This window comes from Astyanax mexicanus, chromosome 6 (assembly GCF_023375975.1).
Source record: "Astyanax mexicanus isolate ESR-SI-001 chromosome 6, AstMex3_surface, whole genome shotgun sequence".
Lineage (NCBI taxonomy): Eukaryota > Metazoa > Chordata > Actinopteri > Characiformes > Acestrorhamphidae > Astyanax > Astyanax mexicanus.
Window position 1 is genome coordinate 38,878,620 of NC_064413.1, and position 12,358 is coordinate 38,890,977.

General features: G+C 35.5%; 1 protein-coding gene across 1 annotated transcript; it reads left to right on the forward strand.

Moving 5' to 3' along the window:
- The first annotated feature begins 273 nt into the window (after positions 1–273).
- zgc:174935 (uncharacterized protein LOC796019 homolog) lies at positions 274–5,909 on the forward strand. Its single transcript, XM_007249819.4, has 4 exons — positions 274–998; positions 1,945–1,999; positions 3,415–3,529; positions 3,818–5,909. The coding sequence occupies exons 1-4, from the start codon at positions 702–704 to the stop codon at positions 3,996–3,998; spliced, it is 648 nt and encodes a 215-aa protein (XP_007249881.3). The 5' UTR covers positions 274–701; the 3' UTR covers positions 3,999–5,909.
- Positions 5,910–12,358: the final 6,449 nt, after the last annotated feature.

A 12,358-nucleotide genomic window follows, 5' to 3' on the forward strand; every position in this document is an offset into this window, starting at 1 on the left:
TTTTTATTTTAATGAATTCAAATAAATGTATTTTTTAGTGGCAAAAATTGGTTTTCATAGGTAATAATTCACTTAATAATGTTTAAAAAATACAGGTGAATATAATTTAATTTGTATTTTATTTTATTCCAACGTTAACAGCCAATCCGCACGCAGGTTGGGAACTTTACTGTCCAATCACAGCGTGAGGGGACATGATTTTCCTTAATACGGGTAGGAAAAGAAACGAAGAGGGAAAGGCGGAGATTGTAACAGGTGTGGGTTAGTTTAGAATCACCACTCGCTTCCGTCTAAGTCTTTCGTTCTCTTTCCTCCCTTTTTCCTTTCTGTATACAGGCTTCTTCTGCACGGCTCGGGCTCAGCGAGCTCTCCGTGGCTGTATTAAAGACCTGCGGATAGAAGAGCTGCTCCCCCGGGCTGTTCCTCCGTCAGTAAACACAAGTACACCAGAGAGACGGAGAGTGAGAGTGAGGGGGGCTCAGGATGGCGACCAGACGAGTCTAATTAGTGTAAGTCACCAAGAGACAGAATGCAGCAGTGCCTGTCAGGTGAGCTGAACTGAGGCTGGGCACACTGAGCTGCTGCTACAGACAAGATACTGAAGATACTTTGTTTATAGAGAGCTATACTCCACTCTCTGTTCCAAGGACTACTAACTAACTAACTAACTGACTGACTGACGAACCCCAGCACTGATCATCATGAGGTGCCAGGTGTTGCTGATGGCTCTGCTGGTGGTGTGCAGCCTGGGCCTCGCAGGCTACATCCACAACAAGAGGAAAGAGGAGCTCAAGCTGGCCAAACACGCCTCCTTCCAAAACGTCAAGAACCGGGTGACCAAGGACGTGCTGAAAGAGTACCAGAACCAAGCTGTTGAAACCAGTAACCTGCTGGACAGCACCAAGAAGCAGCTCAACGATCTCAAGGCAGAATTGACAGCAGCTCAAGTGGCCGCAGATACCAAGAAGGCTGCAGCTGACACTTGTACCGGTGACCTGGTGAGAGAGTTGATTCAGTAGTGCTTCTTAACACTGGTGTGAATTTCACAAAGTAAAAGAGTTTCATTAAAATTGTATCACTCACTCTACACTCTCAGATAAAAGGTACTCGGTACTTGGGGTGGTGGCACTCTGGTCACTCAAGGTATGTGTTCAGTACCTTTAGTTTAGGGACATAATTGAACTAGCCGTATGCTCAGTTACACAACTTTTTACTCAAAAAAAATGCTGTACATTTGATAGTACATTTGAGGTTGAGTACACCTTTTCTTTCTAAAAGTGTAGTCCAAAATAAGCAGAAAGAGGACTACTGTCCAATACGATCATCACAGTTAAATGTTCTAACATTGGGTTCTTTTTATTAAAAAAAAAAGTTTTTTCTTTGTAAAATACCACGTGTCCCGCTGGCTTTTACTGCACATTTTACTGCCTTAATTTAGTTTATTTGATCTAGGGGTGTTTTGAGTTTGGAAGTTAAAAGAACACTATGGCAAACAGTTTTTCACTCCAAGACCAAAGCTGAAAATTATTAATGAATTAAAGCAGTCTGTGTGACCTTTAAAAGAGAAGATATTTTATATTTGAAAGGGGCAGCATACAGGAGACAGTAGTCAGACAGGTTTGTTAGATATGAGCTACACTGGCCTTCTGAGCAGCCTTGAGCAGATAATTCACCTCTACTTTAAAATAATCTTGAAATTGTTATTTGAGAAATGCCTTAGAATACAGTAACACATTAAAAATATTATTAAAAATATTATCTAAGATTAATAATAATTTAATAACCTTAATGTCTACTTCTTTAAACCTAAATAAAAATCTCCACACACGCATAACTTGTGACTCTGTAGCACTATTTTACTTGTGACTCTGTAACACTATTTTAAGAGTGTTCATTTGTTCACAAGTTCCGCTTTGTTTAACCCCGATCTGCTTCTCCTTACAGAAACGCATCACAGATGAAATTGCTGCCATCGACACACAGAAGGCGAACACTGAGGGTGAGTGCAAGTCAAGGCTTAATACCGTAATATAGATCAGATCAGAATACTGGCTCACCTTGGGAGCCATATTTTACAGTCTATTGAGAAATGAAATCAGGAAAGAGACTCATTGGCTTCTCAGCAGCATGACATTCAGTTTATTGCTGACTCCTTGTGGCTATACTGGGTTAAAGCATCCCGAATGAAATTAAACTCAACCCAAATAAAAGTGTTCCTCACATTTTTAAATCTTAAAGTTCCATCTAAATAAATATATATATTTGAATCATATGTTTATTTAGCATTGTTAATGTTGTCAAATCGTTCACTCTACAGTCGGCTACAGTAGGTACAGTTGACTAACACTGATCAGCCTGTCTTAATTAGACATTTTTGTGATGAAACTAAAACCACCACATTTGCATATCTGCCTATTCCACCTACATGAATTTCTCTTTATCACACATAACTTTTATAAGGATTATTTTACTTGGAAGTTATTTTGAGTAAGCCATTGTACAGGGCAGGGTGGCTGGTTGGAACACAGCTCATTTGCATATCAGTTCTAAAAGCACGGTAACAAAATCTAAGCCCTTTAATGTCTGATAATGCACTGTTGTTATCGGTCTACTATTTTTTTGGGTGATGCTGTGCGAGATACGCTTCACCAATAAAATGTTTAAAGACTGAGAAACTGTAAAAAAAAATGTTGTCGATTTGATCTTACAAAGTGATTATTTTGTATTTTAAGGTCACTAAAATGACCATGGCTAAGCTTTTGGCTTTCAGCTAATTACATTGGATTTGTTGTTTGAGATGCTTTGCCTATAGACAGTGATGGGTAAAGTCTGTGGGATTGGCCCCTATTATTATGTGTGTGTGTGTTTTTATTATTGCAAAATGTTGTACATGTATGTGATTTAAGATTTTTTTCTGCCTAAGTGACCTCTCTTAATCTAATTTTTAAAGCAGTATTATGTTGCATGTTAAACATATAATAATAATCCTTTAAAAAAAGATTTTTTTAACCACTCACCTCCAATAGGGAGAATGACCTCTCAATCATTGGTGCTTCAGGCTTATCACTATATAATATTTGGTAAAGAAGCAGGAAAATGCTCACAAGAACTGCTTAATTACCTGTAACTAGTCATAATTATGTATAATCTTGTAGTAATACTTAACCGCCGCATTAGAAGTTCTCTCAGCTTATGAAAAAAAATGTTTAAAGCCTGTCATTTTGGTGCTGCAAATTCAATTTGTTTGTTTGTTATTTCAACACCAGGAAATGCTTGTGATGATTATATAATAACATTTAATTTAATTAACTTACTGTACCTGACTATAGGGGGCTCAGGGGCAAGAAAAGCCAACTGTCACATAATGCTGTAAAATAATAATAAAAAAAAACATTTGCCACCTTTTTTAACCAGGTGAGTTCCAGAAGGAGAAGGCCAGCCTCCAGGAACAGATCGCTAACCTGAAAAAGGCATCAGAGGAACGCAGCAAAATGTGTGACTACCTCAAAGCGGACTCAGCTGATGGGTGGTAAGTGTTTTTAAAATGCATGCATAGAGCATGGGTTAAAGATGGATTTAAAATCGTAACAATTAAATTATTCCATTTTTTTTTTTATTCTAGCACCCTTCGACTTTTCGAATTTTGACTGTTTTTAGATCTAAATGTTATTGACCAGTGGAGAAAAGGTGCTCATCAGCTAGCGTTGGCTCAAATTTATGTACTTCACATTTTAAATGAGCATAAGGATGTAATATTCAGCAGAAACACTGTCATTTATCAGGATTAAATCATATCAACGTTCTGTTTCTCTAAAAGGAAACTATGTGGTATTCCGAATCCTCCTAATGTTAATCCAGAAGAAAAGAAGGAGGAGGCCAAAGTAGAGAAGAAGGAAGAGACAAAAGAAGAGAAGAAGGAGGAGGCCAAAGTAGAGAAAAAAGAAGAGGCAAAAGAAGAGAAGGCAGATGAGAAAAAAGAGCCAGCTAAAGCAGCCTAAAACACAGAGGGATCAACTAGAGCTCAGAAGGCACAAGACGAGGCGAACGCTGTAGTAGCACAGGTTTTAACACTAAACAAGTCAACAAGAAGGAAACATGACTGCACCACCGACATTATGACAAATGTCAACAACACTCGAGCACCCAATGTATCTCCTTGTTTCTGGCCATCTGCTTAATACATCACCATGCTGAAGTTTAATATTGGAAATACTTCGTTTTGTTCTGTTGATGCTCATACAGGAGAAGACTTCTTTGTGAGATACTACTGTGGTGTTGTTATTTTTGTTGTTGTTATTATTATTATTTGCCACGTCACTGGTATAGCTTTTATGTTTCATAAGATATTTACTTGCTCAAGTATCTTGTCAAGTACCAGGTTACATTAGAACAGTTAATTGTTACAGTTGGTAATATAGTAGAATATCAAATAGAATAAATGTTAAATATCACCAGACAAACTATAATTTATAAGTTTGAATGTAGAGAATTTATTCCAATTAATGATTTTGGTCCATTCTTCACACTATACTCACGATAGACTTGTGTTCCATGTCAGAAAATAAAATTTGAAAATATATATAAAAATATATTTAAGAAATATATAAAATTTGTTGAAACTATATTGAAAATATATAAAATTGATGAAAAAAATATATTTCTTTTACATAAATGATCTATTTAAGTTTGTTACACACTGTTTTTATTTAGCTGCGATGTTCAGCCTTTTTTTGTATACGTGTTAACATCTTTTTTTTCTGTGTTTTATTACACCAATGGGCCACATGCTATGGAATAGGAACTAGTACAGTCCCCTTCAAAAGTATTGGAACAGTGAGACCAATCCCTTTATTTCTGCTGTATGGGTTTAACATACAAATGAATACTAGAGTATGAATATTTTGCTTGCAATATTTGCATGTGGGAAGAGACCCACTGACATTACTAAACTTTTGTGCTCTTCTTCTGTAATACTTTTCTAGGCAGTGTGTTTTAAGTCATTATCTTGCTGCTTGATGAAGGATTTTCCAAGCAGTTTGGTTTCATCTTTCTTTAAATTGACAGACAAATGTTTCTGTAGACTTGAATTCATTATACATCAATGAAGATCATAAAATAAAAGCTGAAATGTTGATTTTTTTGTCTCATGTACATCTTTTAATGTCAAACCTAAATGTTTTTTCGTCTACATTGGAAATAAGGTGCTTGTTCTCACTATTCCAATACGTTTTTAAAGGGACCGTTTATCCCTTGGCTTTTTTTGCCATGTTCCATGTAAGGAATACTGTGGATTTGATATCATAATAATGTGATATCAAAACTGCTTTGCAAATTAATCTTTGCATGTTGTGGACTACATTCCATCATGTTGCGATACCCTGATACACTGTTGTAGCATTCATATGAAATTCAGAGCTTCACTAGTGGCTTTGTGTAAGAGTGTGGAATCCGGATCCAATGCTGTATTGAGAGGCGTGACAGTTTGTTCTGTCATCTGAAAAACAAACTATTGAACTAACACCATTTGGAAAGCATGCCTCACCAACTGTGCTCTGGAACAGGGCCAATTTATGAAACACTGATATTTATGGGTATTTTTTTGTAGAATATTTAAGTAAATTTGGAGGGATCGCTCTCCATCACTAATAAAGCTAATAATCAGTGGTTATGATTACAAGTTTGTGGTAATGTGTGCAGCTGTGAAGGACAGGATTCTCTATGTGACCGTGTGCCATGTGTGTATGTGTTTGTGTTCTTATGACCCTGCCTGGGGCTCTGTGATACACTCTGATCCGTATTCTAGTTTGTATCGACCAATTGAAAAGCTCTGACCCTCTCACTGTCACCCCTCATCAGCCGCAGCCCATTAGCTCAGTAGGTGTAGTCATGACCGTGCTGAAACCAACCAATCACAAGACTCTGTAAAAAAAAAAAAAAAAAAAAACATCAAGACCATTGTAGAATCCAGCAGTTTGTTGGTAATAGTGCAAACTATTGTGAGATACCACTTGAATTCTTGTTGAATATTTTTAGTGTTTGATTGAACTGTCTGTAGGTTTTCTATCTGTACTGTGATAAATGGGGTAATGCTCAATTTGCTTCAATTGAAATTAATCATGATGAAAATAGTCTCTAAGTAGTGTGTATGTTATTTCATTTTTTATTGTTGTTTTGTTTTTTCACTATTAAAATATGGATCTGGGATAGCTTTATTAATTTACAGAAGTAAATTTGACTGGATTAAACATTTCAGTCTTGTTATTTATGAACAGTGTGTTATGGTTATGGTCTTTTGTTGATTTCTCCTATATAAGGCCCCTTGAATTATTATTTTTTTTTTTTTTTGGCAAATTCCATTTCCATTTTTTTATGTTTTTTAATGACTTTTTTGATATTGGTTATAATATGTCAGCTGGTTTAAAAAATCATTTAATTAATTAACTTCGCTGTGGTCAGTTATTCTAAATGTAACGCATTTAATGGCATTCATCATCAAGTTATTTTAAACTGTACAATTCAACTTAATTTTACCTAAAGAATAAATGATGAATGAATAACTGGTATAAAAAAATACCTAAAAGCTCCCTATAATAAACATCTGTCAATACTCAAACAGGTCTTAAAGAGTAACTACACTCTAAGACAATTTTTTACAGTAATAGCTTATATATGTTGTTCTGTAATAATACATTAGACCAACCCTGCTTAAATGCTTTAATAATTTAGATATTTTACCATATTTTGATTAAAAGTTTACTAGTTCCAATAATGTATTTATTAATTTTGTCAATACAGTCATTGGTTTTAGTATATTATCTCATATGATAGGATATAAGATTTTTACTATGAAGCCATAAATGGTGGATTAGCCTATCAGCTAATTGGCAATGCTAACAGCTAACTGTATTCTGATCTGAATGAACGGCTAATTTCTGATAACAGATGAATGGTACTGTTCTGGATAGATTATTGGGATCTGGGGTTTGAGATCATATGTGTATGATGTCTACAATACTTCGGTCTTCTGTTATGAATGTTAGAACATCAGCTTGAGGCTACAGCGCCATCACTGCTGGGCATTTTCTTCAATTTTCTAATTCTATGTATTTCCGTGTGAATTCGTGTTTATATCTAAATTCTGTGATTCTATGTGTGTTTTTGACACATCATGGAAATCATAGGGCCCTATATATTTTAACCTTTTAATTTCCAAGTGCTGTTAATTGTTTATTTCGCTCATTATTTCTATATCCAATTTGTAAGGATAAGGGTTTCCTTTTTTATTTCTGCTATATGCTGTATTAATATCGTACTCTTGTTCACATTAAAGTGACTGCATCATATTGCATGTATGTGAACTCTCCTCTCTTGCCCCTGCGTCCTCCTGTCCTACTCCACCAATGACACTAATGCCCCCAGGCCCACAATTAGGGGACGCAATTAGTGCCTTTGTCTCTCTGTCTCCTGCTCTCTTTCTCTTCCGCCCCAGCTCACTCAGAAGGTCACTGCATCCAGCAGAGCTCTGCGTAACCGACAAAGCAGGCAGGGATGAAGGGAGGGAAGAAATAGACTTTAGCCTAGCACCTGTATCTTTCCCTTATAGTCTCTGATGACCTGATGAAGGTTTTCATTATATAGAGGTCATTCCATCTGGTAGCATTATTGTTTGACTTAGGCACATTCAAATTTTATTCAGAAACAGAGCATCATTCATTATTAACAACAGCATCTTTTATTTAAAAATAGACATGTTAACAACAAGCACACAACCATTTAGCTAACTCCCAACATGAATCTCAGACCTGGCTCCATCTATGCGTTATGAATTAATTAGCAATGCTAGTACTGCAATTTGATTAGTTAAGTATATAAACTGTCTAAATTGTAGTTAAATATGATTTTTTGGTGGTTTAGGTTACTTTTCTAGATGCATTCTTGAATGCATGCCAACCATCTGCTAACATTAGCTGATGAACTCATCTTTGTCACTTAGGAAAAACAAGTAGCTATTTAAGGATTAGCATAGCTGAGGGTATTTTGTTTTATCCTAATCGAAATGGATATATCTATTGGTTACTTTAATAAAAAACAAAAATTCTTTCTGCTTTCAAGCTAATTTCATTTAATAAAGAGCTAAAACACAATGATGAGCTCTGTTGTTTTGTTTTGTTTTTGCAGTTTTAGAGCACTGTGATGGCCTCACGGAGTCTGTATTGTATAGTATAGTATAGTATAGTAACAAAAGAAATGGTTCCAGTCTTACTGGATAGTGTTGTTGGCTTTTTGTCGTATCTTCTTAGTTTTGTGTGTTCTTAGCAGACCAAAGAGATTGTTGTCAACTTTGCCTATAGGTTTGGCCCAACTTGCTGTCCTGGGTTTGGATTTCTCGAGTGTCACTGGTACTGGTTACTCATTACTGGTCTTTCACTTTGTGGTGTGCTGAGTTTAGGTTCCATTGTGCGGACATTGATGCTGGAAAAGCTTTGGTCACACTAGGCCTGGTTTGTGTAACAACCTGTATTCCCATAACTAGAGTCTATTTGTGATGTGCTGCTTTCCTAAATCAACAACATTGTCCTCTACAAAAATTGTGCTTTATCATTTTATCAGTTTTGGTCGTAACGTTTGCTAGTGGGATTTATCTAAATCTTGAAGGAGTAAATATGATGAGTGAATGCTGTTTTTAAATAGTTTTGAGGATTTTAAAATGGCCTGTTTACAGACTGTTTTGCTTAAGTTTATACTGAGAAAGAACACAATAGTGTTCACCTTACTAATATAGGTTTAAAGTACTCCTAATTTCATTTAAATATTTTTGGATTAAGACCTACCTAAGCACTGTGGGAATGTGGTGTGTCAATAAAACATTAGACATTTTCTTCAGTGTGATCAGAGTGGTGCAGCGGATGTGCATAATTACTGCTCATTTAAAAAGATCTGTCATCAGCAGGAGTTCTGCTAATAGTAGTAGCCTGTAAGCTGAGGCCTATATTAGGGCAGATGTGCAGATGAATATGATATTTTGGGCCTGCAGTGGTGACCCTGTTGTCGCCCTGTGTGTGTGCTTGTGTGTGAAATCGCAGCTATTGATCAGCCTAATGCAGGAGGAAGAGCCGCAGGCATGGTGATCAATATAGCCTAGTTCTAATTAACCCCTCTGTTAGTGTGGGGTGCAAAACTTCTGCCAGGGACTGATATAAATGCCCCATATGACTGAGAGTTTTCACACACTCACACTACACTGATCTGCTAACACTAACCATGACACTCTGGTGCATGCATGGCATATTCATCAGTCAGAGTGTATCCCGTGAAATTAGAGTATTTTTTATTTCACTGTCTCAGTGGCTTCAGTGCTGATTTAGACAAGGCCTCTTCTCCATTTGGTAAGTTTAAAACCTGGTTTGTCTCCCTTTTGTTCTACATTATTGTATGTGTGTTTGTAATGGTTTAGGTTCTTTGCATGTGTATGGGGTGTATTTGTTTAGTGGTCAGGCTTCTTGTATTGTTGATGAGGGTATTTTCTTTGTTTGTCTTTAATTGATAAGGCCTGTCTGCAGCTGCTCCGCTGTTTTATGGCAGTGAAGCCACTGTTCTCTTTTTTTGTACAGTCTTGTCACCTGCTGTTATAAATCCTCCTGCTTCTTTTCTGACCCTATCTTCTTCTGGGCCTGTCTGCTTTACTAACCCTCTGCTTTTCTCTTTTCATCTCTTCCATGACTTTAATTAACATACAGCCTTTTTATTCCAGGTACTCCAGTTGCCACCTGCAGGCTGGGGGCTGTATGATATGTTTGATATTCGGTTGTTTTCCTCATATCACATCAACTAAATATCAGACATATTCCTATAGAGCCTGGCACAACTCTACTCATCATATCCAACAGTTTCTTCTCAACTCAATTTTTCTTTTTTATTTAATTGTATATTGTTGCTGTCTTATTTGTTTCTATTTTGTTGCTTTGATTTAGGATATACTAAAATGACAAGTATAACGATATTTTTATATTGAGATATAACGATATTAGTATACAGTAATGATCTGTTATTTTCTGAATTTCCTGAAGTGTATATATATATATATATATATATATATATATATATATATATATAGAAAGGTGTTTAATGACACTATATTGGCACATCAATGTGTTCATCAAAGCATTTCCAATTAGTAATAGCTCTCATCATAGCCACTCCTGGTTTGGTTAATCTGTTATTAATGATGTTATATCAGATTAGCTGCTGGTGAAACTGAGCAAATCTACAAGCTCTGTACTGAATGGTAGCTCACAAGATCTGAACTACATTCTTTAAAATGAAAACATGTTGTTACTTACTATTTTATTTTTGTTTACTTTGTTTTAATGTAATCTGAATTTTTTACAAGCAAAAACACTTGTTTTGCAGACATGGTTTTGAATTGTATAATTAGATGCCTTAAATGTTTACACAGTACTGTATGTAGTCATACAGTTTAGAGAGTGAGAAAAAATGTACAGTTCAGTGTAGGTTAACACAAAAATACTGTATTTCTATTGGCAAATTCTTTCCGAGATTGTGACACACTTTAAAGGCTATTTTTTGTTTTTATTTATATTTATCTTTCTATACAGAATTGCATTCTACACCGCCTTAGTTAGCAGAAGATTAAGCCTTCTCAGAAAACAGGAGTGATGTTCCATGTTTGCACTGGCTGTCTGCTGTGTACAAAAAGATTATTATCCATATACAGCCGGGACAAGAAACTCCGGTTCTAGGGGGCCAGATTTACATTGTTGTGCTTTTCCTGCTTAAGCACACCTAATCAAACTCACCTGTTAATTCCCAGGTTTAGTAGATCTGTTTCAGATCTGTACATACAATATCTCACACACAAACTCCCATTAAAACACGTAATAGTCTTAAAAAACTTGCCACTTTAAGTATGAAACCAAGAACAAGATCTTTAATTTCATCAAAATATATACTCTGTGAACCAGTTATAATACATAATACTGAACAATTCATAAGTAATTATGATTGAAGTAGTGCTTTTTTATACTGAACAAGCAAATCATTTAATGAAACAATCAGAAAAAAACTAAGACATTGTTTGGTGGGGATTATTTTATGTCTTTAAAGATATAAACCTACCAAATTCAGCCTTGATTGCAAAGAACATTTGGCAGTGCATTAACATTAAAATTCTAGTGGTTGATTAACACTAATAGCTGTGCAGTAACGAATTATGTTTTAATTTACATAATGGAGTGCACTTTCCTAAGTATGTATATTATGCTCCTAAGCACTTTTATGACAAAAGTAATCTACTTTTAGCCATTAGTACATTAGCCATTTAGTAACATATTCATTTTATGCGTTTAACTTTAATGCTTTAATAATAATAGACACAAGGTTTCTATTCCCTCACAATTTTATTATGCATCAAAGTACTTACATGCCAGTTCAAACATTTGCATTTGATTCCCATAAAGAGAGATTTAAAAGCAAATGTTTCATGAGAGTATCTCGATTTGCCTAAACAGATTCATACATTTGAAGTAAGATAAGCCCATGCCCATGCTTGATATGTCTCTTATAATTAGGCTATTTTCAGCATCTTGCTGTATCTGTTTATCTGATGTTCTTTAGTTTTGTAAATTTGTGTGGAGGGCTGGGTCTTTAGTCTATGACTCAGGCAGTCAGAAATCTCTAGCTTATGTCCCAAAGCTACATTACCCACAAACTTGCAATAATGTGTTTTTTTATTTATGACAGAAGGCTGTACTTTCTGCTGCGCCAGTACTGAGCACTCCTGTAACTGAGATAAAGCACTCATGCATCCTCACAAGTACATTAAATAAATGATGAAAAAAAAATGCATATTGCTGCGTTAATATCCACATTTTCTTGGTCGGTGAATGCACTCACCTATTAAAAGTTGCAATGCAGACACAGCATGTATAGTCCCTGTAGAGAAGTATTGTCATCAGAATAGGACACACCGTGAAGCAGATTAAAATGAACCTGATGTGTGTGAGAGAGAGAGAGAGAGAGAGAGAGAGGGACGGGTAGTAAGAATTAGTTAAGAGATTTAATATTTTAGCATAATTAGTAAAAGTAATTTTAAAAGTAATTTACCTTCTAAAATCTACAACAAAACAGGAAAGGTTTTTACATTGCTGAATAAAATCGTTAATTCAGTACTTCACCAGGCTCTGTAAACCTTGTAGCGTGATTAATTTGTGTAAAACTAATGTGTTAAAATTGGCCAGTTAATCCATATAACTAGAAGCAGTTAATACAAAACCTTGAAAGCAATATGCAAAAAAAAAGACAGAAACATGACTGAATTACTATCACAGGCTATATTTAA

What these genes read in the sequence shown, in the direction of transcription:
- zgc:174935 (XM_007249819.4), top strand. Translation starts at nt 702, where the DNA reads ATGAGGTGCCAGGTGTTGCTGATGGCTCTGCTGGTGGTGTGCAGCCTG. An exon ending in ACACTTGTACCGGTGACCTG is followed by an intron (nt 999 to 1,944) that starts GTGAGAGAGTTG and finishes TTCTCCTTACAG; the next exon opens with AAACGCATCACAGATGAAAT. An exon ending in GCGGACTCAGCTGATGGGTG is followed by an intron (nt 3,530 to 3,817) that starts GTAAGTGTTTTT and finishes TTTCTCTAAAAG; the next exon opens with GAAACTATGTGGTATTCCGA.